This window comes from Rosa rugosa, chromosome 3 (assembly GCF_958449725.1).
Source record: "Rosa rugosa chromosome 3, drRosRugo1.1, whole genome shotgun sequence".
NCBI classification, from domain to species: Eukaryota; Viridiplantae; Streptophyta; class Magnoliopsida; order Rosales; family Rosaceae; genus Rosa; species Rosa rugosa.
In genome coordinates, this window is record NC_084822.1 from 45,190,719 (window position 1) to 45,218,251 (window position 27,533).

The 27,533-nt window shown below is 39.2% G+C and overlaps 3 protein-coding genes and 1 long non-coding RNA gene across 10 annotated transcripts; 2 read left to right on the forward strand and 2 right to left on the reverse strand.

Moving 5' to 3' along the window:
• The first annotated feature begins 812 nt into the window (after positions 1–812).
• LOC133740077 (uncharacterized) lies at positions 813–2,782 on the forward strand. Its single transcript, XM_062167925.1, has 3 exons — positions 813–832; positions 938–1,060; positions 1,787–2,782. The coding sequence occupies exon 3, from the start codon at positions 2,017–2,019 to the stop codon at positions 2,515–2,517; it is 501 nt and encodes a 166-aa protein (XP_062023909.1). The 5' UTR covers positions 813–832; positions 938–1,060; positions 1,787–2,016; the 3' UTR covers positions 2,518–2,782.
• Positions 2,783–3,875: 1,093 nt separating this feature from the next.
• Positions 3,876–6,829, reverse strand: LOC133740778 (uncharacterized). 5 transcript variants are annotated; one of them, XR_009861415.1, is made up of 9 exons: positions 6,671–6,829; positions 6,444–6,570; positions 5,846–6,015; positions 5,714–5,761; positions 5,439–5,614; positions 5,246–5,332; positions 4,910–5,017; positions 4,722–4,816; positions 3,876–4,498 (listed from the first exon to the last, which is right to left on the reverse strand). It is a non-coding gene; the product is annotated as an uncharacterized LOC133740778 (long non-coding RNA). The 5 variants fall into 5 exon arrangements; XR_009861416.1 differs by having other exon boundaries at positions 3,876–4,103; positions 4,424–4,498; positions 5,246–5,614; positions 6,671–6,827; XR_009861414.1 differs by having other exon boundaries at positions 5,246–5,614; positions 5,846–5,938; positions 6,671–6,827.
• A 6,888-nt stretch (positions 6,830–13,717) lies between these two features.
• Positions 13,718–17,204, reverse strand: LOC133739953 (protein WHAT'S THIS FACTOR 1 homolog, chloroplastic). 3 transcript variants are annotated; one of them, XM_062167777.1, is made up of 3 exons: positions 15,846–17,204; positions 14,640–15,152; positions 13,718–14,170 (listed from the first exon to the last, which is right to left on the reverse strand). In XM_062167777.1, the coding sequence occupies exon 1, from the start codon at positions 17,101–17,103 to the stop codon at positions 15,916–15,918; it is 1,188 nt and encodes a 395-aa protein (XP_062023761.1). In that variant the 5' UTR covers positions 17,104–17,204; the 3' UTR covers positions 13,718–14,170; positions 14,640–15,152; positions 15,846–15,915. The 3 variants fall into 3 exon arrangements, with proteins under 3 accessions (XP_062023761.1, XP_062023759.1, XP_062023760.1); XM_062167775.1 differs by lacking the exons at positions 13,718–14,170; positions 14,640–15,152 and adding an exon at positions 15,166–15,372; XM_062167776.1 differs by lacking the exons at positions 13,718–14,170; positions 14,640–15,152 and adding an exon at positions 15,397–15,414.
• Positions 17,205–23,397: 6,193 nt separating this feature from the next.
• On the forward strand, positions 23,398–27,360 carry LOC133736607 (DUF21 domain-containing protein At4g14240). The gene is made up of 13 exons (XM_062164157.1): positions 23,398–23,805; positions 23,919–23,995; positions 24,081–24,164; positions 24,273–24,386; positions 24,659–24,742; positions 24,959–25,030; positions 25,382–25,449; positions 25,750–25,837; positions 25,963–26,036; positions 26,121–26,442; positions 26,669–26,715; positions 26,805–26,886; positions 26,988–27,360. The coding sequence occupies exons 1-13, from the start codon at positions 23,592–23,594 to the stop codon at positions 27,096–27,098; spliced, it is 1,437 nt and encodes a 478-aa protein (XP_062020141.1). The 5' UTR covers positions 23,398–23,591; the 3' UTR covers positions 27,099–27,360.
• Positions 27,361–27,533: the final 173 nt, after the last annotated feature.

A 27,533-nucleotide genomic window follows, 5' to 3' on the forward strand; every position in this document is an offset into this window, starting at 1 on the left:
TCAAGCAAATTACAAGCTAGAGTTGAATAAGGAAACTAGGGTTGTGTATCTCCTATATAAAGAGCCTCTGCAACACAATGAAGAGAACCGCACCCTTCACCTTCTCTTTTACCTCTCTTACTTGTTCCTCCGCCACCATCTTTTTTATTTTTCCCTATTTTATAATACTATGTTATTTTGCTACAATGTATAACTAAATTACTTTTGTTAGGGGCGAGGTTTGAAGCCCTAAGACATGGTTTTGATTCTTAGTTTTGAAACTACTTTGTTGTACATTTGTTTATTTGGTTTTGGTTTACAGATAACTCTTGCATGTTTATGTTTTATGAATGCGCACATAAAATATTATGATCATGTGAGTGGGGCTAGATCAGTCAACTTTAATCTCCTAAACGGTTAATAATGCTTGTTTCAATGGTAGTAAAACCTATAGGACAATAGGTGAAACCAGATAAAAAGGATTGCATGCTAGGTAGGCGTTCCACACTAGTTTTGCATACTTGTTTCGATCAAACTTCCACATGTGATTAATGCTCAGGCGCGGAACTACATGGAAGGCTTTATGGGCTATAGCCCAGACAACATTTTGGCCCAAAAACCCCTAAGTATATGTCCCTTCAGCCCATTGCCCATACCAGTCCAAAGAAAAAAAAAAGTATCTGTTGAAGACTTGAAGTCCGAAATCGCATACTCCCAGTCTCCCACAGGCCGCAGCAGGTCTTGAGTCAAGTACTCACTAGGTCAGTTGAAGTGAAGGATTGAATACTCCCACAAACCGCCGCCGGAAATCTCCGTGAACCCACAATCCGATTTGGGGATCCCTACTTAACAGGTACAATTACTCTATCTTCATCTTCATGGAGATTTAAATTTCAATTTGGGGAAATCCCATGAATCTACTCTAAATTTCTGGGTTTGTGGTTTACTGGTTTTGTAGGCAGACCTGCTTTTGTGCGTTTGTGCGTTTACTGGTTCTGGGTTTACTGGTTTTACTGGAGTTGGCGAGCGACGGAGCGAGTTGTTGGCTTGTTGCTGACTTGCTGTGAATCTGGATTTCTGGGTAACTGGGTATTGAGTCTATCCACATCTTTAGTTGATTTGTGACTTGCCGTTGGTTATTTGGTTAATTGGTTTAGTTGATTTGATTAGTTGATTTGTGACTTGCCGTTTCTGGGTCTATTATTGAACTACAGGTTAATTGGTTTCATGGTTTAATTCATTACTTACTCTGTGACTTGCCATTTCTGGGTCTATTATTGCTTATTTGGTTAATTGGTTTCATGGTTTAATTCATTCCTTATTGCTTATTTGGTTAATTGGTTTCATGGTTTAATTCATTCCTTACTCTGTGACTTGCCGTTGCCGACTTGAATATAATGAATTAATGATGGTAAATTGGTAATCAATATTATATAATTGTTTAAATGCTGCAGCTTGGTTTCATTGTTTAATTATTGTGACTTGCCGACTTGAATGCTTTGTTATGTCTAAAATATAGATATATATAATTTTAATGGTGGTATTTATATAATATTATAGGTATTGAATATAATGTCGGATCACCGGAAACCCAAGAGGTACAAAAATCTTCTGTCATGGTTTGCAAATGATACTCCATCAAGTGATAGTGTCGATGGGAGTGGGAGTGGGAGTAGAAATGTGATTGATAATTCTGTTAATGATGTCCCTTTAAACCCTTCTCCATCTATTCCACTAGAAGAGTGTCGTAATGAAAGAATTGAAAGAGAAGAAAGTTTTGATTTTGCTTCCCTTGAACGTGATCCAGGAATACGGCGTCCAATATGCAAGTACCCTTTGAATGAGCGTGACAATATTCGAAGAGCTTATGTGGTCTTAGGACCGTATCAACCCCACTTAAGTAGTTACCCATCTTCATTTGACGGAGGTCAAGGTCGAAGATTTAGTCCCAAGTGGTTCAAAGAATGGTCTTGGCTTGAGTATTCTGAAGAGTTGGACAAAGCATTTTGCTTCCCTTGTTTCTTGTTTGATATTATTATGCCATATATGTCTGCTCCTTACAAGAAAGGTATAAGGGCTTGTAAACAAAATATTATAAATGAGCATTATTATCGGATCAATATACTTAATGCTGTGATAGACTTTCAGTTGGCAGAGTTGGATAGTAGATTTACAGATGATTCGTTAGAGATCCTTGTTCTTAGTGCTACATTTGATCCACGTGATAACTTTCGATCATTTAAATATGAAGATGTTAAAAATCTTGCTTTGAGGTTTTATCCTCAAGATTTTACATCATATGATATGCTTGTTCTAGATATGGAGTGTGGGTTTTTTCTAACAGATATTCAGAGGGATCCAAGATTTGCCAACACAACTACTGTGTCTGATTTGTGTCGGCGGTTAGTTCAATCAAGAAAGTCAGCATTCTTTCCTATGATTTATAGATTGATTTGTCTTGTTCTAACTCTGCCAGTTTCTACAGCAACAACAGAGAGAGCATTTTCATCTATAAATATCATAAAAAACAAACTTTGAAATAAGATGGAAGATGAGTTTCTTGATGATTTGATGGTTCTCTACATCGAAAAAGAATTGGCCGATAGCATTGATAATGATTCTGTGATTGTTGAGTTTGAAGTGAGTGGGCCTCGGAGGGTACGATTTAGTTAGTTTATTGTTATTTTACAACAAATGTATGCTTGTAATTTTTAATTTACGGGGTTTGGTTTTATGTCCCCTCCGTTGTATGTTTTGATTAAAAATTATAAAGGCGTGAGGATGAGTCTCCCACTGGGTTCCAAACCTCAACAAAAAAAAAAAATTGTGCACTTCTAATTAGCCTAGACACTTCTAGGATCCTGGATCCGCCACTGTTAATGCTTAGAATAAATTGTTGATGGGATAGCATTCTATACCTTGATTGTTTATTCTAAAGGCTTAGTAATGGTGCGTTCATCTTGCTTAAGTAATCTAAGAGAGTAATAAGAACTTATGCATGTTTTCATGGTTTGTTCTTGATTGGAACATTTTCATGACTTGGTAATTGAAACTAGGATAATAAATTTGTCTCGAGCATGTTTTGGTGGTGGATTTCCGAATCTCTAACATCTTCATTCATATCATTGTAAACCCCGCATTGTTTATATGTTTTACTTTAATTTCTGCGTTATAAAACCCAAAACCCCCCTTTTTATAATTTATTGTTCATACATTCTTTCATTATTTTCGTACATACTTATATTCATACTGTGATTCTTTATGTAATTACTTGTGTACCCTCAATCCCCGGCTTGAACGATCCCTACTTATTCTATACTAACAACTACAATTTTGCAGGGTTAAGTTGAGCGTCTATTTTGGGCGTGTCAGGCTTGATCCTCATCTCAAAGGTTTTGAGATTACCTATCAGTTTGTCAAGAGAATAGGTGTCCAGGTCTTGAGTCTCCTCTATAGCTGTCTGTTTGGATTGAAACTTTGATGAAAGAGACCTAAGAATTTTCTTGACAATCCGATGCTCTTCAAAAGGATCACCAAGACTGTGACACTGACTTGTCACGTACATAAGACGAGCATGAAAGTCATCTATTGATTCATCCTCCCCCATTTGCATGTTCTCAAATTCTAAGACAAGTCACTACAACAAATGTCCCCAAAGCACACTGTTTTGAATTAGTCCCTATTGGGACAAAGCATACTGATAAGAGTGGCTGATGGCATTAGCCACTATGCAGCCACTAATGGGAAATCAGTCCCCTCTATTGCAGGTGCTAATGGGACTAAGCACACTGTTAAATTATCAGTGTGATGCCTTTAACCAAAGCAAAATTGCATCCAAATCAGTGCCAAAGCAACTGATCCAAATATCAGTGGCTTCGGAATTCCACTGATACCAGTGGCAAAATCATTAAACTGGAATAAAAAAATAGGTGCCAAATACTAGTATTTGGCACCTCTACATTTCATGTACTGTATACTATATTAAAAAATGCATCATACAACAAATTCACGAACTCAAAATAATTCATTACATCCAGAGACAACAAAATTTCTTCTCCACAACTGCAACCCTTCTTTGATATGGACAAACTCTTTCAAAGAAAATGGCAACGTGCTCACAGTACCTGAAGTTCTAGAAAACAAGAATTAAATTTTGCAATGTGAAGTATTATCTAGCAAGTAGCAATTCTGTAAATCTTCAAGCATTGTAGATCACTATCTGTAAATTGTAGATGCCAAGAAGGAAAATAATGAGTTCTTGTCCATGCCAAGAAGGAAAATAATGAGTTCTTGTACACGAGGATTATAAAACTCCACATTGATAGCAAAACAAGATACTCAGAATAATATACCAGCCCCAAACCAAACAATCGACAACTAATAGCCACTTTCAAGCAACAGTCTAAATCACTATCCCAACACATTTATATGTAGAAGTTAGTACCTTAAAGAAAACAAAGGTAGATGTATTCTTTTCTACAATCATACCATATCTGCCAATGAATCTGCCAGTGATGTTCTGCATGCATAAAAACAACAAAGCATTACTTTAAGTGGTGGTATTCAATTACTTGCCTAAAAATAAGCTTCATATTAACCATGTCAGACACATTTTAAGCACATATGCAACAGCAAATGCACTGCACATGTTTACAAGTATTAACAACAGTCATGCAGACAAATTGAAATTGACGGCATGCAGACAAAAAGGAAAATCAAAGTTAGTAGATGGAATATTTTACCATGTCGAGCCTCGAGCACAGTTAGAATGCAGGTTCACAGCTGCATGTTCCTCCGGCATCTTCTCTATCCTTTCTGATTCCACCTCCCTTTGTTTCTGTTGACATTTACAATTATCCAAAACTTCAAGTTCACCACAATGACATTTTTGTAAACACTTGTATTACGTGAAAGAAAAATAACCACATACCAAAAACCAAATATTGTAGCTGAGAGTCATTATACTGTATACAAAAGATCCAGCTATTGAATCAGTAAGCCCTTCTATTGGTGCTTCATGGCCTTGAGCATCCTCAACCTGACAAATGAAATGCAGGTACTCTCTAATGAGTAAAGATGCTAACTGATTAAGATATCAATCATAAAACTTCCTGCATTGCAATCCCCTTCCCATGAAAAATAAACAAAAGAAAGAGATTTTCCTTGCACAGATACATAAATATCCTCAATGACTTGGTGTTTTTGCACAAAAGAAAGGTTGCTCAAAACAATTGTTTGTGTCATGAGTAAAAGTAAGTTCACTAACCATTTGAACAATCTTGGAAATCATTGAACTGGAGCCAGTTGAGGTTGCTTCAATTATCTCTTCATATTTAACATCAACCCTTGCAAACTATAATTAATTAATTTAACTAGATCAACAAGGTCCTCACACAAAAGTAGTACTATTATACAAACTAAAGACAAATAAACAAACAATAGGTTCTAATAACTTTTACCTTTCCATCAATTGCATTCGAAATAGATAACAAATGTAAACTTCAATATAACAACAAAAGAGACATGAAGTTCCAGATTTTGCTATAATTCCCAAGTTCTTGATCAAGCCACCTCCTTTGTCATACATGTAATCTAGTCACATAGGAGAGGATTCTCTCTCTTGGTCTAATTTAATCTGCATTTTTTTTTTGTAAATCAATGAACAATGCTGAATAACATGTCATCTAGTAGCACACTTCCTAATGTTAAAGCAATGCAAGGAACATCAACTAACCTGAATTTCCTTATATGTGAGGGAAAGGAATCTAATCTTGTATAGCACCTGAAATAAATTTGGTATGTAATTCATGCAAGGTTTCCAAGAAAACATTTTATAAATATATATAAAAAGTCAAAGCAAGCTTACATCAGAAGCATTGGAACTCAACTCCATGAAGAAGATGTCTTTGTTACTAAAGAGATACCTCAGCCCAAGGTTAATATCAATAGTGGACCAACTCTGATGAAGAAGACTCAGATATGTTAAGCAAGGAGTACGCGCGCATGAAAGTAATTACCAATAGAGGCTGAGAGCTACTGTATTAGAAATACCAAATATTACTTGAGAGCTATTGTATTATTAGAAATACCAAATATTACTAGCTAGCTATTGTTGATACAAGAACACATCAATAAAGATCACAAGTATAGTAGAATAACAATGTAAACTTTGAATTTTGATACTACTGAACTGAAATAAACCAAATCAAGACAAGTCAATCAGTAACCTAATATTTCAATCATGAATTTGGGAAAATCAAACAACTCAAACAATGTTGATCCTAAAGAAGCATTCAAAAAACTAAACTAGCCCCAAAAGATTCAAATTTCACAATTCAGAACTTAATAAAACACCCAAACTGAAAATTAACAAAATCCCACCACATAAGACTCAGAAAAGCCATAAATTGATAGATCGGGTATGTTAGCAAGCTACTGATTATGAATAGTCCTCAATCATTCACCTTAAGGCCTTAAAAGTAAAGGGGACGGTGACGCGTGTTGTGTATCCGGCGATATCGAACCTGGGAATTTGGGGGCTTTTGTAGATCTGAGCCTTCCAGGTTCAAAACGATGTCAAACAACCAAAAGCTATAAATCAAAAATGGGGAAAGTAAGTATCTCTGCAATTACTTTACCCTAATTAAGTATTCAGATGTCAAAACAAAATCAAAAAACTCAAAGTTAATACCTCTGCAACTCCTTCTTCATCGGTGCAGCTAGTTCCCCGATAAATTTGGTGGATCCGCAGTAGATAAAACGAATCGAAGGAAAGAAACCCGGAACGGCAGCATAGTGAGAGAGGAGAAGAAGAAAAACTTCAATGTCAAAAATATGAGGATTGAAGAGAGAGAGATTAGTTTTTGTGGTAAATAGGGAGGAGAGATGCATTGGACGCCGTGTTAGTGGGTATACACACCGATACAGTGGGCTTGTCTTATTAAATAATCATATTTTTACTTAATTTTTACTAAATTGGTACTCATTCCCACTGATGACAGTGACAACAAAAAAACCCTCACTGATCTTTTATATCAGTGTGATACTATTCCTATGGTGACTGATGAGTTTTTCCTTTTTCGTCCCCAAAAAAAGGGTGCTATATATTGGGGACATTTGTTGTAGTGAGTCTCTGAAGCTTCTGACCTCTAACCTTTTTATTTCCTTCATAAGTGACCTGAAGAAGATCCCATGCTTGTTTAGCCGTGTCACAATGGCTTATTAATTCTCACCCTCTCATTCTTGGATAAAGCTGTGTCTAAGGATTTTCTAGCCTTAAAATCACAATTTCTGTCACGAACTTCCTCATCTGTCCACTCCTTCCTAGGTTTAAGAATTCTTGCAGATGACCCTTCCACTTTCTTTGACTCTTCTGCCTTTGTTGGGTGTTCCCATCCATTCTCAACAACATTCCACATGTTTTCATCCTGAGAGTAAAGAAAAGCACTCATCATAATCTTCCATTGTGAATAGTCTTCACCATCAAACAAAGGCGGGCAATTTATAGAACTAGAGGCTCTGTTATATTCACGTTCCAACCTTGACCACGGATCAACTAAAAAAACTTTAGAACCCGCTCTGATGCCAAAATGAAAATACAAGGATAAAACGTTTTTCTGGAAAATGGGATTGCAGTGCACTGATCAATCCTTAATGGGCAGCAGAAACCAAATAACAAACTAAACACCAGATTTTGGTTACGCAGTGAAAACCTCAAATATGAGATTAAACACATTGCGGGGCTCTTACTCTTGAGAACCCAAAACAATGATCATCTTATTCAAAAGGATATGTTCTTTTACAAACTTGAATAGCACTAGCTCAGCTATAAAGTTTAGACAAAAACTAACACACGGTTTGTCTATCTTCTTGAACTCCTTCTACTTGAACGATGACCAATGCTTGCTCTTCCTTCTTCACAGTCTCTCTACTGATCTCAAGAGAGTTTGTTTAGCATATGAAAACATGATCAACAACACTTATACATGGACCAAGTGTTTTGACTCTTTGTGAAGACTCAATCTCAAGCAAACATGCAAGACTCTACAAAAATTCTTGCGTCTCTAGCCTCTCTCTCATGTGCCGTCTGTTTTTTCTCCTTCTAAACTTAGCTGCCGTGTCCACCAAAACAACCAAAGACAGCTGTTTACCCTAATCCGCCTTCTACAAGGAAAAACCAATCTTTTTGTGTTAATAAAAAATATATATAATTAAGGACACCAAACCTTAAAATATATGGGAAATCAATAATCCAATATGGCACACAGAAAAATATCTTTAAATGAATAAGAGATATTAAACTCATTAACCTCAACGATACTTTCCCGTTTTTGTATGGAATGCCAACACACCAAGTTAATCAAAACATGTACCTACAATATATATATATATATATATATATATATATATATATATATATATATAGTCTGGCTACGGTGCGGACGGTACGGATTTCCAGTTTTCCCCCAATTTCCGGTCACATTTTCACATCTTAACCGTTCAGTTTTTAGGTCCTAATGTATAGATCACCTCTGCAAAATTTTAGCCAATTTGGTGATCGTTAAGGCATCCAAAACTGCAATTTATCATTATAAATACGAACGGTTCCGGTTCGACAGATTCGGTCCGTTCGTGTAAATTGCAGTTTTGGATGCCTTAACGATCACCAAATTGGCTGAAATTTTGCAGAGGTGATCTATACATTAGGACCTAAAAACTGAACGATTAAGATGTATAAATGTGGCTGGAAAGTGGTTGAAAACAGAAAATCCGTACCGAAATTTCGGGACAAACGTCCTCACCTGAGAAAAATCCTATATATATATATACAGGGCCCTTCTATACATTAGTTTGGCTGAAATATGTACGTTTATATAACGACCATTAATTTGGCTGAAATTTTGCAGAGATGATTTGTACATTAGTACCTAAAAACTGAACGGTCGAGATGTGGATATGAGACCGAAAAGTGACCCTAAACTCCAACCTCTCACTTTAATTTCAGAGCGAGGCCTCGCTCTAGATATGATCTGTATATATATATATATATATATGTATGTTATTTAAACAACGCTTTGACAATTTATACTTCACAATCAACCTTGTTATGATAGCTAAGATTGAAACGTTAATGCATGCATGCAATGCCTTGCTTGTTTGATATATTGTCGACGATTCTATTCGGGTCCTTGACCCAAAACACCAAAATTGGCCAAAATTATCTCACTTACCCCAACAACAGATTTTTATTCCTGCTTACCCAATTTCAAGTAAAATGACAATTTCACCCTCCGTATAATTGAGAAACTGCATCCATGCCATCAATCTCTCTCTCTCTCTCTCTGATCTGCTCTCTCTCGCCGAGATATCAACGCCGGAGCTCCGGCAAAACCACAATGGTATCATTACAAACCGAAATGACGCCATTGCAGACTTTACGAGCTCGCCTGCGCCGTTGAAGAAGAAGACGACGATCAAAGACAAGGTACGATCGAGCCAGCGACGATCTGAAGGTGCACGATCTGAGAACCAGCGACTATCTGAAGTTGCACGATCCGAGAACCAGCAACGATCTGAAGGTGCACAATCCGAGAACCAGCGAATCCAACAGGAAGCCCTCTCTCTCTTCCTCCGACGAACCACGTCGTCCAATTTGGATTGGACGATTTGCGGAACGACGGCAGGCCTCTGTCGACGACACCGAGTGCCCCACCATCTCTGGCTTGGCCTGCGATAGGGCCGGGTCGCCGCTGGAATCAATTTTTTGGTGCATTGAGTACTGACACAATCAACCTCGCCGCCGGGTAAGGTTGCTTTACTCCGGATCATCACCGGCTCTTCTGGTACTGGAAAGAGAGATGCAAATCAATTTTGGGTGCCCAAATCACTTTTTTTTTTTTAGTCAACTATGGGCAGAAGCCCAAAATGAAAGAAAAATGAAAAAAAAAAGAGAGGTTCTATTGGGGCAATAGAGGCCTGTTAAAGGTCTATTAGGGGGCAATAAACGGCTATTGGGGGGCAATAGACGTTTTAAATTGATGTAATCTCTTTATTTTTTTTTTCTGTAATCAAAGTTTTATTTGTCTAAAGGGTTAAATACTGTTTAGTCCCTGTACTTCGCCTCTCTCATCGTTTCAGTCCCTGTCATTCTAATTTAATCTAAAAACCCCATGATCTCACAATTTCCCTTTAATAGGTCTATTCCGCGTCAAATTAGGAGTTGACCTTGGGTGAAATGTCCAATATATCCCTATGTTATTTCTTTTTCCTTTTAAATTTCTTTTTTTCCTTTTTTTTCTTTTTCCTTTTTAATTTCTTTTTTTCCTATTTAATTTCTTTTTTCTTTTTAATTTCTTTTTTTCCTTTTTAATTTCTCTTTTTTCTTTTTTCTTTTTCCTTTTTAATTTCTTTTTTGCTTTTTCTTCTTTTTTTCTTGTTCCTTTTTAATTTCTTTTTTCCTTTTTTTTTCTTTTCGTTCGGCCTACTTTCTCCTTCCTCAACCCACCCTACTTCCTCCTTTCTCAACCCACCAATCTCATTCCGATCAAACTCCACAACCCATCTGTTTCTCTCCCCAAATTGAAACCAAACCCAGCAAAGACCTAGCTTGGCGGTGTATAGATGGACATCTAGCAAAAGCAAGAGGCTAGGAGCTGATCAATCACTTCTTCACCTTCTCTGAAGCCATCTCCCTCCGTTGTCTCTTAGCGGATCCGCCCTTGTCTCAATCGTCACTGACGCCATCTCTCAAACATAAGCAGATCCCAATCAGCTCGGAAATTCGCCGCTCAACCACTCCTCTCTTGTTTTCACAACCTACTTCTCTCTCTCCTACTCAAATCCCACTTTCTCTCTCCACATCAGGCCTCAATTTGGAAACTTTTCACTGAAAACTACCATTTTTTCACTGAGGTTTTTGGGTCTTGCTCAAAATGGTGATTTGGATTTTGGGTCTGGTTGAAATGGTGGTTTTTGATGGCTAAGTTGACTAAATCCAGAAGTGAAGAAGAAGAATAGTGATGGAAAAGAAAAATGGCCGCCGGCGTGGAGAACAATAATTGAGGTTTCGGGTCGATCTGGATTGGTTCGCCGACGTGGCGCTACTGATGCAGCAGGATATGATGGTCATTAAAAAGGAAAAAGAAAAAAAGAAAAAAGGAAAAAAAGCAAAAAAAGAAATTAAAAAGGAAAAAGAAAAAAAAAGAAATTAAAAAGGAAAAAGAAATAACATAGGGGTATATTGGACATTTCACCTAAAACCAACTCCTAATTTGACGCGGAAGGGACCTATTAGAGGGAAATTGTGAGATCAGGGAGTTTTTAGATTAAAATAGAATGTCAGGGACTGAAACGATGAGAGAGGCAAAGTACAGGGACTAAACAGTATTTAACCCTTGTCTAAATTTAGGGAGATTAGTTCTCATTCTTGCGACTGAAAGTCCTATTGGGGATTTGGGGGGCAATAGACGTCTATTGGGGGGCAATACAGGGCTGATAGTCATCTATTGGGGGGCAATAGATGTCTATTAGGGGGCAATAGACCTCTATTGCTCCTCTATTAGGGGCGATAGATGTCTATTGGGTGCAAAAAAACTTTCCGGTGAGATTTTCAACAAATGCCGGTGGGCGGCAGACGGTGACCGGAATCCGGCGGCCGATGATAGAAATCCGACGACCGGTAACCAGAATCCGGCGAAAGTTGACCGGATTCCGGCGAAGTTGACCGGATTCCGACGGCCGGTGATCGGACTCCGGCGGCCAGTGACCGAGCTCCGGCGAAGTCTTCCATGGTTTCTCTCTCTTCCATTTTCTCTCTCTCTCTCTAAGTAACAAAGGCGTGAGGGTAAAATGGTATTAAAAAAAAATTTAAAAACAAAAAAAAAATCTTAATGGGGTATTAGGGAAGACCTCCTTAGAGTGTTTTGAGTAAGAGGTAATTAAAAAAACTTAATGGGGTAAGTGAGAAAAAAATCTCTAAAAATGGGGTAAATGGACAAAAACCCATTCTCTTCTATTGATGTTACTTTATTTGAGTCATGGCGGGAGTCCATGAGAGGAAACTAAGAATAGAAGTCTTGTTGTGGATGTGAGATGAGTTGCAAGTCCTTGGTAATCGTCTGATATTACTTTGATTTATGGGAGGAGGAAAGTAAGAATTGAACTTCTGCTGTTGTGGATGTGAGATGAGCCAATTTATATGATAATTCTCTGATATTGCTATGATTCACGAGAGGGAAGAAATAAGAATCAAGCTTTTATCATGGATGTGAGACGAACCAGTTTTCTTGGTAACTCTCGTAATTTATCCCACATGAAATAAATAGAATCCATATTTCTCATTATTGAGAAATTATATTGATAGGTAAATGAGTTTCTGAATACTGCTCCTCTTCACAATGCAACAACAACATCAATTTAACTAAACATATGCTCAAAATTATTACATTTTTAGGCAACAAAACAACACCAGACTATAACAACATTCACCATCACATTTCGACCATTCAAACCCCATAACATCAAACATAATAAGAACACTATAAGTAAAGGAAATTCTCCATGAAGTGATGAGAATCGGCAGGCAGCTTCATGGGTGTGTGCAAGTGTATTTAACGTTGCAGGACGATCCAACAAATAGAGAGTAAGTGTGTGCAGGCTTAAGGAGGAAGGTGGGCAAGCGCAGAAGCAACTCACAGACACACTGGTTATCAAGCTGGTTCAACCATTTGCAGCAATTATCTTCTTGGGGTGACAGTGGTGTTTCTGACCTATGGTGGTGCCCATGCCTGTGTCTATGGCGACGTTGTTGTTTGCGATTGCGCCCATGTCTGTGGTGGTGGCCGTGACCGTGGCCGTGGCTGCGACCATGGCCGTGGCCGCTACCATGCTCTGGTTGATCACCATCACCATCACGACCGCCATCACCACCACCATCACGACCGTCATCACCATCACCATCACGACCGCCATCACCACCACCATCACGACCGTCATCACCACCACCATCGTCATCGTCGTCGTCATCATCGTCGTTGTCGTCATCATCAGGAGGTGAAGGGGCAGGAGGGGAAGGAGGTTGTGGAGTTGGCATTGGAGTATACGGCAGCAGTGAACACGCGTAGCTAGCAAGTGCAAATTGGGATGCACAAAATGGGCGGGGAGGAGGATAATGCTGCGCCTCCATGATGGGAAGCAATAGCAGGGTTGCTGCAAACAAGGTAAGAATCTTCTTGACTCTCTCCATCATCTTCTGCTTGTATTTTAGGCGTTTTAGGCCAAACCTTCTATTTATACACTATGCTTTCATAAGCTTCTTGTTTTTCTTTGGCGTAGTTAGCTTCTGCTTGTCGGTTATTAAGTAGTGGGATTACCAAGAGGATGAGTTTGGTTCTGAATGGTTTACTATTTCCTCTCACACTCTTAGTGTGAAGAGTCTGTTAGGTGACGTACAAACTCTTCTATATGGTTTGCACAACCCACCTCGCTCCAACCATAAAAACGAGAAGGGGGAATTCTTTAATGAAATTACCTACACTAAAAATTTCTACAATTTGTTGACATCTCCGTCAATATAGCTGAAAATAACGAATTTATTAGGCATAAAGTATCTTAATGCTTAGTCATAGCAACATGGAGATCATGAAAAAGATACCGGTATTAAGAAAAGAACACAATAAAGGCCCTGTTTGCAGAATCATTCAAGTAAATGAAATGGAACCATATACTTGACATCTGTAAATAATTAAGCGAAGCATAAATTCAGGTTTGCAAAAATATGCTAATCCTTACATGAATCACATTGATTTCATGACAGAGTCTCAGGAACTGCTGAACTACCTCAGTCATTACAAAGTTCGTACGGAACTAATGCAGAAGTGGATGGGAATGAAGCTAAATGATATTTCAATTCAATTATGAGTAGAATAGCATACAATTATCTGATGCCCCTATTATTAGTTAATTCATTACAAAAATTTTCAGATCTAGTGCCTGTGTAACACAGAGAGCATGCCCTCCAGCAGCTACTTGTCAGCACGTATACATATCTAAGAAATCAAATTGCACCTTGACACAGATTTTTCTACTTACAACTCCAGAGTTAGACCAAATTAGATCAACTTTTGCTCAAATAGATCATGTTGCAGATTCCTCCTCATGCTTAAGGGGCGGGACATGACTGACTACCTAGCTCCTAGGATTTGGCAAACGGACAATTGGCAAAGTTCAATATGAGGATTTGAAAACAATTAACATGCTTTATAGATAACTATCACCATTAACTTAGTCATGTAAATTGCAAGGATGCAGCAGCAAAGGTCCCAATGGTTCTCTTAGCAATATACCAATGTAGTAGAATCCAGCAGAAAGATGCACATATATAATAATGGGACTTGTATATGATAGCATAACAGATTTAAAAGAAGAAGGTGGATTCACCCTTCCATTGAAAAGATTAAGAGAACAGTTAACCAAGAATCACTATGAACTTTAGATGAATGGGTTGGATTACTACAAAGCAACATTATACAAGACTAAAAACAGAAACCTTCTTCAAGACAGAATACTATATCATATACAAGGATACATCCAATACTTCAACGTATTTTTCAGCTCAATATCAACAGACATTCTAAATAAAGATTAGAATTAACTTCTCATACCTGTCACCATTCATCTAGTTGCAAAACAAAGCCTTCTTAATTACCACAATTCTCTGCACCTCTTCTTTATTTTTCCCAGCCAACACCTCTATGTTCTTAACCTCTTCCCTTTGCAACTGCATCTGCTCCACTCTCTCCTGCTACCCTCCTATAGCTCAATAAAATTTTCCTTAAGCACTAACAGTGGCTCCTGATTAATCAACTGGTCATTCTTCTAAATTCCGTAAGCACTACCGTCTTGGTCCCTCTGACACAGAATATCCTGGAGTGCCATCTGAATACATTCGAGAGTGCATTTGAAAACCTATAGTCATCCCAAAATTTTACTAACATGGGCACAGGACTCCCTTCCATAAAGACAAAGATAACAACTTATGGAAGCTTGCTCTGTTCTCCATTTCTGCGAAGCTTGCCCAAAAGTGATATATCCTCTTATGGTGATATATAAATCCTGTTTCACCCAATCACTAATCCACTTCCTCATTTTCTTCTTCAACAAAACCTTGGTTGAAGCTGATAATCCATCATAAAAGTTTTCAGATCAGGTGCCCAGTGTAACACAGTCAGCTGTGGTGAGCATTCTCTTGAGAAGCTACTTGTCAGAATGTATACATATGGCTGAGAAATTGAACTCCACCTTAATACATAGATTTCTCTACTCATAACTCGAGATCAATGCCTAACAAGATCAAGTTTTGCTGAAATAGTGTCATGTTGCAAATATACACTTGTCCTGGTCAAGGGTGGGATGGAACCGACTGTATGAGTTTTAACACTGAGCATGGCATTGGCAAAGTTCAAAATGGGATTTGGAAAAAGATGAAAATATTCAATCATATTAACTATTACCATTATCTTTAGTCATGCAATGTATGAGCATACTCACAAATGTTCCCTTAGTAATTCCTCTTAATATTGTACCGTCCAACCAAAATATGCACAAATAATTACAATGATGGGCCTTATAGGGAAAAATAAAAGATCAAAAGATGAAGATAACAGTTTCACCTTCCATTGTAAAGGATTCAGAATGCAGTTATACCAAGAATCACTATAAATTTTAGATGAATAAATTACTAAAAAGTACATTATACAAGACTAGGATGAATGCTACAGTCTTACACAACTATAATGATTCAATACATCAACTTTCAGCTCAACAGCAATGGAATTATAAATAAATCCTATGAAATCATTTCTCCTTACCTGCCAGCATTCATCTAGTTGCAAAACTTGCCTTTGTTGATCACCATCATTCTTTGTACCTGTGCTTTCCCTATTCTTCATTCCTCACAGCCATCCCCTTAACTTGTTCCCTTTGCAACCTCAACTGCTGTGTGCTCTCCCGCCATCCTTCCTCCAATAGCTCAACAAACTTGTCCTTAATCTGTAGCAGCGGATCCCGATCAATCAACTGGTCATCCTTGTAAGCTTCCCTCAGCACCGCCGTCTTGATCCCTCCTTTCTGTGACACATAAAACAACCCCGAATGCCTTGTGAATACATTCGGGAATGCATTTGAAAACCTATACTCATCACAAAATTTTCCCAGTATGGGCACAGGCATCCTCTTCAACAAAGACAATGACAACAACTCATGGAAAACCCCAACCGTCCTCTTCTCCATTTCTGGGGACGCTTGATCCAACTTCGAAACATCCTCATACGGCGACATATAATCCATTTCCATCCAATCCCTAACCCACTCCCTCATTTCCTTCTTCAACACAAACCCTTGTGGAAGCTTGTAATCAAAATTAGGCCGAACCCGGATCCCTGTCAAGCTTGACTCCTCTTCTGCTCTCCTCTCAATCACAGATTTCGCAAACTCGGGGTTCCAATCAACCAATTCCAAGAATGACTTCCCCTCGCCGGAACCCCCAACCAGCCGAAAATACTGCGAATATTTAGGCACCAAATTCACCATAAAATCATTAGGGAACCCAAATTCCCTCTTCACATCAACCAATTTATCAGCACTAACCACCTTATTGTTGGCCATCATCAACAATTTACACAACTTAGACACAATCAAACCCTCATTTTCCACATTAATCCTCTTCTCTTCTTCAAGAAACTCTCTCAGCCTATCACTAACCCTAAGAAACTGAACCTTCTCAGTTTTGGGTTTGATTCTATCATAATAGACCTCAAATAAACCTGGGTTTTTGCCAATAAAGGTTGTGGCTTTGGTTCTGAGGCGCAATCTCTCGCGCCTTTTTTCGAGGTACCGGAGTGGGATTTTCTGGCCCGGTTCGTTTAGGACCTCCTTCACGACCCGGGCGCAGAGCTTGTACGCCTTGTCGTTCTCTATGGCCTGGTCTAGCTTTGGGTCTTTGCGCCACACCACCTTCAGACTCGAAATGGGTTTGATCTGAAGGTGGATTTCTGGGTTCGCGTGCGATGTGAGAGTGGTGCCGTGGCTGTGCAGATAGGACGAGATGGTTCGAGTCTTGGAGAGCATACCTGGAATCGGAATCAGAGACTGGAGCCACTCACAGAGTGAAAACAACGACTTTTCTAAAAAAGGGGTTCAGGGTTTTCACGGCTGCTCGAATGGACTGAATTGTAACAAAAAGTGTTAATTGGGTGGATGGAGAAATACTATAAATGTTTATTTTTGCACATAGACCACCTGTCTTGCCACGCCACGTGGATGGTGAAGATGCTCTCATTGTCAAGTATCTATAATGATCGAACGTTTAAAATAAGTGCACTCTAGACGAGCAATATAAGTTATGTTGAGTCGTAAGATAGTTTTGATCGCCAATATTTCAATTGAATTATTTGCCTAAGAAAAAAAAAAAAAAACAAAAGGTAGTAGCGTTACTTTGCTTGGCTTATAGTAAGGGGCAGATTAAAAACTAGCTAGAGCTTGTTTAGCTAGTTATTCTACTAATATGGATTCTTCTTGTGTTTTTCGTTTGGAGGACTTAAATCATCTCTTCTATTCTTTTCTCTTTGTTGTTAATGTTTGGAGTCTAACTAGCAATCTCTGTACCCCTCTACTAGATCTCCAAACCATGATGATTGGCTTATTTCCCTCTTCTTTAAGAAAACCTTCGCAAATATGCCTAGGCTTTTCCCAACTCAATGATTCATGCTGTTGTCTTCATTGGTGTTTGGCTCCAATTTTGTTGCAGCTGGTCAACAGTCTCTTTTCTGCGCGGACGTGCCAGCACCGTTCGGGTGCGGTCGTCGGGGGTGTCCCTTGACCTGACTTCTTTCAAGCAATTGTGGACGAGGAGAGCACCAACCTCGTCGTGGGATTCTTTGTGCCTCGTGGTGAGGACTTTTGCTAATCTTCTTGCGTCACCAAATCGATACTCGATGTTGTAGATCGAGCAGAGCGAGAACCACCGGGAAGTAGAGAGAACTTGCTAAAGCGTGACTTTAGCTTGGCTGGGTTGCTAGGGCGTTACCCTTTCTTGGCTGGTTCTGTAACCGTTGTGGTCGCGGCACTACCGTCGGCTCCCGAGGAGACTAGGACCGAAGCACGTTGACAGAGGGTTTGGTGGCACTGAAAGTCGGCTTCTGAGAAGACTAGGACTAGGAGTATGATCACCGGTAAGAGAAAGAGAAGGAGAGGAGTTGCTCTTAGAGAGGTTTGCTCTAGAGAGAACTTAGATCATCTTAGAGATGTTGTTGTTGAATGTGAATGTGTCTGTTAGAATGAGAGGAGAAGGTGTTTATATAGGGAAGAAAAAGAAGAGTGAAATGATGAGTGGAAGAAAAATAATGAAAGTAGATCTAAGTTCACTTGTAAAATATGGAAAAGATAAAGAAAAGATGAAATGAAAGCAAAGCATGAAGGTGCAGCAACATGGAAGTGGTGATGATCTATTAAAGAGATTGTAGAAGAAAAATATATCCAAGGAAAAAGAGAAAAGCATCTAGCTTTCTTCATGTGGGTAGGAAACATGAACATGTGAATATTGAGCTGGTTTTAGGTCAGTTTCTGCCCCTTTATTCCTTCAATTATTTCTCCAACAAGACTTCATTATATGCCTTCGACTTCTTCATATGAAATGTTCCACTATGAGTGTAGATCATCCTGACAAATTTTCAGATTTTTATTCCATGTGGTTGGGCCGAAAATGCTGCTGGACCTCTTACAGGTCCAGTTTTCCAGTTTTGCTTCTGTAGAAAATTGGGCTGATTGTTTGAAGGTCTTCCACTCAAAAAAAGCTCTGGCACTCTTCATAAGAAATGATCCTTGGGCTGTCTAGAATGGATCTGCAGAGTTTCAGCTCATTTCAAGTTCATTTGGTCAGTCTTCCGCCCCTCCTTCCTTGTTTAGCTCGGTTTCTCCTAGCCGAAGTAGGAAAATGTGCTAAAGTTGACTTTTCATGTTTCCATGCTTCCATGCTTTCATAGTAGGCTTTATTTAGCCTCTAAATATATATTTCGAACTTGTCGACAATATATAGCTTGAGCCACTGACATTGGCTCAATTTCTCCAAGACACGCCTTGTCAGGCCAAAATGCTTATTTTGGGTCCAAACATTGCCCCCCAGACCTCGAAGTCAAAGGTCTTCGTCTTGACTAAAGAGGTCTTGAATCAGTACTCCTCTTATAATGTCGTTGCTCCAAAGCCACTTGTATTGGCTTGACTAAAATTACTTGAACAGTAGCCTCTCTCCCTCTTAATTATACATAGTGAGCATACATATATTAATCGCCAGTCTTCCTTCGCGAACCATCCTTTGCGAGGCCATGTAATTAAAACCACTTCGCTGCCAACAATTCGCAACCCAGCTTTCGCCACAATTATTGGCAAAAATATTGATTTGACCTCCTCCACTGCTAATACCATACTAGGCATATTAAATGCCTCTTGTATATGTGCCCAGACCAATACCAATGACCTCTTAAGTATATTAGCAAGTTCCAGCCACTATTAGGCAAGAACACAATTTTTTGCATCCTCCGCGACGCACAAATTTGAAACTCTTTTTGTATTTTTGTATTTTTTTTTTTTTTAAATTTTAATAAGACATTGTGAATCAAGGTTTAGACATGCGGCCCAAGTATAGTCGTCTAGACACAAATTTTCTTTCAAATCCTTTGGGCAACCTTACTGAAATGGCCAGGTGGGGGAGGGCGAACAAGAGAGGCAGAATCCATTTTGGCATGAGCTACTCCCACATAGTGGTTTAGGCCCATTTGCACGCACTTCTGGATTCAAGAACCTGTCATGAACGTTGTCCCATTTCTAGACACCATTTCACATAGGCTATACTTACTAAGATGAGAAAGGTCATAAGTGTGAAGACAGTTCAACAAGTGTTAATAAAAGCCGCCCTTAACCTTAAGGGACCTGAACTAGGCACCAATAAGGAGTTTAGGCCAATATTAACAAAAGAGACTTCACCTATTCCGTTATGATTCACAAATGACGAAAATAAAAATGAAAACTGAAAATTGACAGGAAATTTAAAAACAAAGAAAGAAGTTAGCAGCACTATATTTGGCTAACCTCCAGAAGGCCACGGGGGAGGCCATCTATGCTTCACTCCAAGCTCCGATGTATCAAAATTTGTAGGGTAAAAATCCCTCCTATGAGAGCTTGTAGAAAAAGAACAAAGATACTTCTCGTTGAAGAATTTGGAGGAATTTGGCTCGTGAGAGGGGTATTCTTGCCCCCCAAGTATCTTTGTTGGTTGACGAGACATGATCTCCAATTGTAATTTGGAAGATGACGGTGTCCCAAGATCGGCTTTGTCGCCAACTGTCGCCAACTTCTCTTGACAAAGGGATGATCATGGGTCATATCTTGCCCCCATGCATCTGATCAGTAGCCACATATTTGGCTTGATCAGTGGAGACATCAGATATTTGTTCAGAGACAATTTTCTTGTCTGAAGAACAATCTTGTTGATGACGTTCTCCATAAGTAGCCTCTATGTAAGGCTGTGATTCACCAGTGAGGCCATTAGGTTGATTGCCACCTATAGGCAAATCAGCCTCATAAATGACCTCTTCTCGAGCGTTCTGCTCAATTTCTAGGTCCCAATCGCGAAACCTCTGCTTTGTTTTTGCGATCAAAATGGCCATGTCCCTGGCTTGCTTTTCTTTATTCCTCTCGATGTTGGCCATGATGATCGCGAGCTGTTCATCAATGCTTGCCCCCTCTGGGATGGGAATAGGCATAAACTCATCATTAATGGCGGTATCGCCAATGGTGGCAGCATTGTCCATCAATTCACTTTAGGAATTTCTTTTGGTAAAGATTTTCCCCTGGCATCTCAATGATGACGAAAAAAGACTCTAGTATAGTCCCACCGGTACAATGTTGTACGTGCCAAAATGTTGACCAGCTAGGAGGAGTGCTAAAGTCATTGAGCGGGCGTGCTTCAAGAGAAAAACTTCTAATGTAGTCCCACTGGGCGTGCCAAAATGTTTGTTTTTGAAGCCCGGTGGTTGAATGTCTTCAAGAAAAAAAAAAATCTAACCTTGTCCCACTGGGCGTGCCAAAATGTTTGTTTTGAAGCCCGGTAGTTGAATGTCTTCAAGAAAAGAAAAAAAAAATCTAACCTTGTCCCACTGGGCGTGCCAAAATGTTTGGCTCCAATTTTGTTGCAGCTGGTCAACAGTCTCTTTTCTGCGCGGACGTGCCAGCACCGTTCGGGTGCGGTCGTCGGGGGTGTCCCTTGACCTGACTTCTTTCAAGCAATTGTGGACGAGGAGAGCACCAACCTCGTCGTGGGATTCTTTGTGCCTCGTGGTGAGGACTTTTGCTAATCTTCTTGCGTCACCAAATCGATACTCGATGTTGTAGATCGAGCAGAGCGAGAACCACCGGGAAGTAGAGAGAACTTGCTAAAGCGTGACTTTAGCTTGGCTGGGTTGCTAGGGCGTTACCCTTTCTTGGCTGGTTCTGTAACCGTTGTGGTCGCGGCACTACCGTCGGCTCCCGAGGAGACTAGGACCGAAGCACGTTGACAGAGAGTTTGGTGGCACTGAAAGTCGGCTTCTGAGAAGACTAGGACTAGGAGTATGATCACCGGTAAGAGAAAGAGAAGGAGAGGAGTTGCTCTTAGAGAGGTTTGCTCTAGAGAGAACTTAGATCATCTTAGAGATGTTGTTGTTGAATGTGAATGTGTCTGTTAGAATGAGAGGAGAAGGTGTTTATATAGGGAAGAAAAAGAAGAGTGAAATGATGAGTGGAAGAAAAATAATGAAAGTAGATCTAAGTTCACTTGTAAAATATGGAAAAGATAGAGAAAAGATGAAATGAAAGCAAAGCATGAAGGTGCAGCAACATGGAAGTGGTGATGATCTATTAAAGAGATTGTAGAAGAAAAATATATCCAAGGAAAAAGAGAAAAGCATCTAGCTTTCTTCATGTGGGTAGGAAACATGAACATGTGAATATTGAGCTGGTTTTAGGTCAGTTTCTGCCCCTTTATTCCTTCAATTATTTCTCCAACAAGACTTCATTATATGCCTTCGACTTCTTCATATGAAATGTTCCACTATGAGTGTAGATCATCCTGACAAATTTTCAGATTTTTATTCCATGTGGTTGGGCCGAAAATGCTGCTGGACCTCTTACAGGTCCAGTTTTCCAGTTTTGCTTCTGTAGAAAATTGGGCTGATTGTTTGAAGGTCTTCCACTCAAAAAAAGCTCTGGCACTCTTCATAAGAAATGATCCTTGGGCTGTCTAGAATGGATCTGCAGAGTTTCAGCTCATTTCAAGTTCATTTGGTCAGTCTTCCGCCCCTCCTTCCTTGTTTAGCTCGGTTTCTCCTAGCCGAAGTAGGAAAATGTGCTAAAGTTGACTTTTCATGTTTCCATGCTTCCATGCTTTCATAGTAGGCTTTATTTAGCCTCTAAATATATATTTCGAACTTGTCGACAATATATAGCTTGAGCCACTGACATTGGCTCAATTTCTCCAAGACACGCCTTGTCAGGCTAAAATGCTTATTTTGGGTCCAAACAATTGGAATCCCTCTTTAAGACACGCCTTGTCAAGCTACACGAAACACAATCCTACTCCCATTAAGAATCACCAAACTCCTTAATATCATCATATGGAATCCCTCTTTAGAACATTTTGTGAAGTTCAATTTCGATGACTCAGTCACTAATAATTGAAAGACTGTTGCAAGTTTCACCATCAGAGATACTAATGGATTGCATGTCCTTGCCAGTACTCGTAATCTCGGCATGGCCAATGTTCTTATTGCTAAGTATGGTGTCCTCAAGGATAGTCTTTAGCTTGCTCTTCAATTCAATTAAAATATAGTCGAGTTCATGTGGAAGGATACTCTAAGCTTATTATCAGCGACATCAACGACACCAAGTCCCTTAGCGCCTTAAGTCTCTCGTTCGAGGTATCAAAATTTTGGCTAAAAGATTTGAAGATGTTTATTTCAATCATGTTTTTCACAAAATTAATTTTGTTGTAAATGCTATCACGTTGACCAAAATCTCTCTTCTCCGTTTGGATAAAAAAACTTCCGACTTCATCCCTCTCAACTCTTAACATAGATCTTCTTAATTATAACCTTCTCAGAAGCTTATCTTTGTAATTTTCTTTTCTCCTGAAAAAAAAACAAAACAAAACAAAAAATGTGTGTTGATGTTATCGCGCCGCATGACCCAAAATGGCAAAATGTTTCCGTACCTAGATCTACTCTTTTTTTAGTCTCACAGATCTGCACCGCAGCCAATAATTACCCCTACCTTGTCCCCAACGCGCATAAATACGACGTCGTTTCTTCTTACAATACAAAATTTCAGAACGGCCCGTATCGATCGTCCAAACAGTTAGCTACGTCAGCAAGTCTCCTCCTTCTGGACTCTAGGACAAAACCGTGACGCTCCACAACTGAAGGTCAAAAACCGCGCTCTCTCTCTCTCTCTCTCTGAGCTCTCAGTGGCCGTGGATGGTGGCGCTGCCGCACGCCAAAACCCTAGCAGTCTAGTCTAGCTCGACCGCCATGATGACGTGGAACGGAGCCCGCGACATAGTGCTCGACTCGGATGACGTTCCGTTCGGGACCGGTGAGTGGTACCTCTACGCCGGAATCTCTTGCGTGCTGGTTTTGTTCGCCGGAATCATGTCCGGCCTTACGCTCGGATTGATGTCGCTCAATCTCGTCGACCTCGAGATTCTCCAGCGGAGCGGTTCCTCCGATCAGAAAAAGCAAGCCGGTGCGTTTTGATTCAAGTTAGATAAATCAAAGTAATGGTAGCTGGTAGCTGATTCAATTAAGCTTGATTTGAACATGATCATTGATATTGAATCGTTGTCCATCTTTTCGCAGCGGCGATTCTACCTGTGGTGAAAAAGCAGCACCAGCTTTTGGTCACTTTGCTTCTCTGCAATGCTTGTGCCATGGAGGTTAGTTTCCCCAACCAACTCTCCATTCATGAAGTTCATCAGTGGATAATTTATGAACTACATTGGATTTTGATTTTTTTTTTAGGCCCTTCCTTTATACCTTGATGAAATCTTTCACCCTGTTGTTGCCGTTTTGCTGTCTGTAACATTTGTTCTAATTTTCGGAGAGGTATGTTGCCTAATCGATTTATTATAAGCTCATTGAGATGTAATTGGTGTGGCATTTTGTTTATACATTGGGATTGTGACTGACTTGTGACTTGACATTGTGGGTTAGATTATTCCACAAGCTATATGCTCAAGATATGGGCTGTCTGTTGGTTCAAACTTCGTTTGGCTTGTTCGCATTCTGATGATCATCTGCTATCCAATCGCGTACCCAATTGGAAAGGTAATGTTTATAGCCTTGCACTAGATTTAGTTTACCTCAGTTCCTGCTGAATTAATTGATTTTTTTGGTTATTGGACATTTAAGTATTGCACCAACACTCAAATGACTTGTTACAAGGCAATGATCTTTTTTCATTCTATATTTGGTGATAATTTTTGTATATGCACTCATAATTATGTTTCTTTATCACTAAAAGCAGAGTAAGGAGTGTATTCGTCTAGGCTCTAGGTTTCAGATTATAATACTATTTCTTTTTGAATTCGTGGTTCCAGGTTCTGGATCTTGTTCTCGGACACGGGGATGATTTGTTCAGGCGAGCACAGTTGAAAGCCCTCGTCTCTATTCACGGCCTTGAGGTAAGCAATTTAAAACCACTTGCAACTGCCCACATTTTTATCATGATTTCTAATTTCTTTGTTGAAGACAAATGTTTCTGTAAAGAATCTACACCTAGTGGTTCGGGGTGAATGTGACTTTCTGATTTGTTAGTGGCTGCTGAAAATGCCAGAACAGTTATGCTGGTTCTCATGGTTTCCTATTCTTCCTTGACATGCTATTTCTGTCCATTTTAGGCTGGAAAAGGAGGTGAACTAACACATGATGAGACAACGATCATCAGTGGAGCGCTAGATTTAACTGAAAAGGTGCCTAATGCTTTCAAACAAGTGTTCTACACTTGAGTGATGATAAATTCTTTATTGCATCTTCCAATATTAAATTCTTTAATTGCATCTTTCATATTTATATTGGGTTGTTCTTGCCAATGGTCCTTAGTTTTATACTATCAACCTTTTGGTTCCTTTCATGGTCAAGTGCATTCTTCGTGTACTTTGTTTGTTGCTCATATTGCTTTGAAACTATTTCAATGCTAGTTTTCCAAGGTATTTTAGTTTTACTTACATGTCTCAGTTATCTTAATGCCATTTTAAGCATTGAGATAATTTCTCTTTAATCTGTGAATTGTACATAATAATAAATCATCTTTCAATCTACAGACTGCTGAGGAGGCTATGACACCTATTGAATCAACATTTTCCTTGGATGTTAATTCAAAGTTAGACTGGTATGTCTTTCATTGGCCTTGTTTGGTTTTCATTTATGCTGGTAGTGATCTAGTTTTCTTCTTTCCTCTAATAAGGACATTTCTTGATCCTTACTTTTTGCTATATATGCTGTTTATTGAGCAGAGCATAGTAGAAAGTTAAAAAATGAAGAGGACTTGTTATGATCATATGGTAGCAATTTAGATGGGTAGTTCTCTTCTGCTATATAGGGAAAAGACTGATATATAGAATGGTATAAGCACACATGTCTTCTTATTAATCAGGGCCAAACACACTAACATTTTTTTTTCCTACTGCAGGGAAGCAATTGGGAAAATTCTTGCACGTGGTCATAGTAGAGTCCCTGTCTATTCTGGAAATCCCAAAAACATAATCGGCCTCTTACTGGTGGGTTAAAAACTATGACCCATCTTAAGTTCTTTTTTTTGTGTGCAGGAAGTATGATCCTTGTTATCGGTAACAGCTGTTTCTAAGTGATGATTCATTTGGTAATTTTGTTGTGCTGAACATAGGTGAAAAGTCTCCTCACAGTACGAGCAGAAACAGAGACTCCAGTTAGTGCAGTTTCCATTCGTAGAATGCCTAGGTTTATCATTTTCTTCCTCTTCTCTTCTCTTCTATATCTGTTCTCTTTAGGAAAACATTAAAATCATATGCATGGATATCCCAGGGTTCCAGCCGATATGCCTTTGTATGATATACTTAATGAGTTTCAAAAAGGAAGCAGTCACCTGGCTGCTGTAGTGAAGATCAAAGGAAAAACCAAGAATCCTCTACTTTTTGCTGATAGAGAGAAACTTGAGGAGGCCAGACCAACCAATGGATGTGTTGCCATTGATGTTGATAAACGTCCAAGGTCTCTGACAAACATGGCAACTGTTCAAGAAAATGATGCTACTACAAATGGCATTTCAAATTCATCAGATGATATTGAAGATGGGGAGGTGATTGGAATCATAACCCTGGAGGATGTTTTTGAAGAACTTCTGCAAGTAAGCTCTGCTTCTAAGTTTTATTTTTGGATCTCTGAATGATTATTGATTCCCTAGTAGTTGGCTTTGTACCTGTAGCACTCCCAGAAAATGATCCCACTCACATCACTCAGTCCAATCTTCTAACTTGGATCTATTAAGCTTTACATGGTTCAGTTGTGTTTTTTTTTTCTCTATTGCCTTATTGTTTCTGGATTGATTTTTCTGGTTCTCTTTTCCAACACAGGAAGAAATTGTAGATGAGACAGATGTATATATTGATGTACATAAGAGGTATGATGGTATCAATAGCTTCTGGTTCTGCTCTCTATCTCCCTCATGGTCATTTTGCTTGATTAATCTGGAGTGTTTGATTTGTGTAGGATACGTGTGGCTGCTGCTGCAGCTGCTTCATCCATGTCCAGAGCTCAGTCAAGTCAGAAGTTGATTAGTCAAAAGCATGCAGTAAGTTATCATCATTTACTTGCCAATCTTCGTTGCGAAGTATTAAACAAACTGAAGTTGTAAATCACTGTTTGTCTAATTATTTCTTTGCTATATTTCAGGGAGCTACAAATAAGCATGGACAAACCCCGAAGAAGTCTGGGGAGGATGGTGCACATTCGACGAGGTTTTCAGGGAGTTCACGGGAGCCTCTTCTAGGTGTTATAAGATAACAGTAGTTCCAGTTGGGATAGAAGGCTACCCTCGTTGCTTCTGTCCTTTGAGTTCTCATGCCACGGAGGTTGTGGGCAGTGGCATTTGTGCCCTTTGTTGTATATCATCACAAGTAAAACTATAAGCTAGGGTTTTGTAGATGCTAGTGCTTGAATGTAATTCTGGGTTTAATTTTGTTGATCTATTCCCATTCTGGGTTTAATTTTGTAGATGCTAGTGCTTGAATGTAAGTCTCGGAAATGAGTTTCGGAATTGGTGAAATGTTGTGCCTTTTAAGTTTTAACTTTTATCCCTTGAAAGAAGCTGGGAATATCATGTATCATTCATTATCTTCAATCCGACCAAATGAAAAAAAGGAATATATTGCAGCACTAGAAGAAAGAAACAACACAAGACAGGCAAAAAGTATGTGAACTTGCACCACAATCCGGGAT

Excerpts from the sequence above, each read along its gene's own strand:
- LOC133736607 (XM_062164157.1), top strand. The coding sequence starts at position 23,592 with ATGATGACGTGGAACGGAGCCCGCGACATAGTGCTCGACTCGGATGAC. Across the intron at positions 25,031-25,381 it reads CGCTAGATTTAACTGAAAAG|ACTGCTGAGGAGGCTATGAC; the intron begins GTGCCTAATGCT and ends TTCAATCTACAG. Across the intron at positions 26,887-26,987 it reads TGATTAGTCAAAAGCATGCA|GGAGCTACAAATAAGCATGG; the intron begins GTAAGTTATCAT and ends GCTATATTTCAG.
- LOC133739953 (XM_062167777.1), bottom strand. The coding sequence starts at position 17,103 with ATGCTCTCCAAGACTCGAACCATCTCGTCCTATCTGCACAGCCACGGC.
- LOC133740077 (XM_062167925.1), top strand. The coding sequence starts at position 2,017 with ATGCCATATATGTCTGCTCCTTACAAGAAAGGTATAAGGGCTTGTAAA.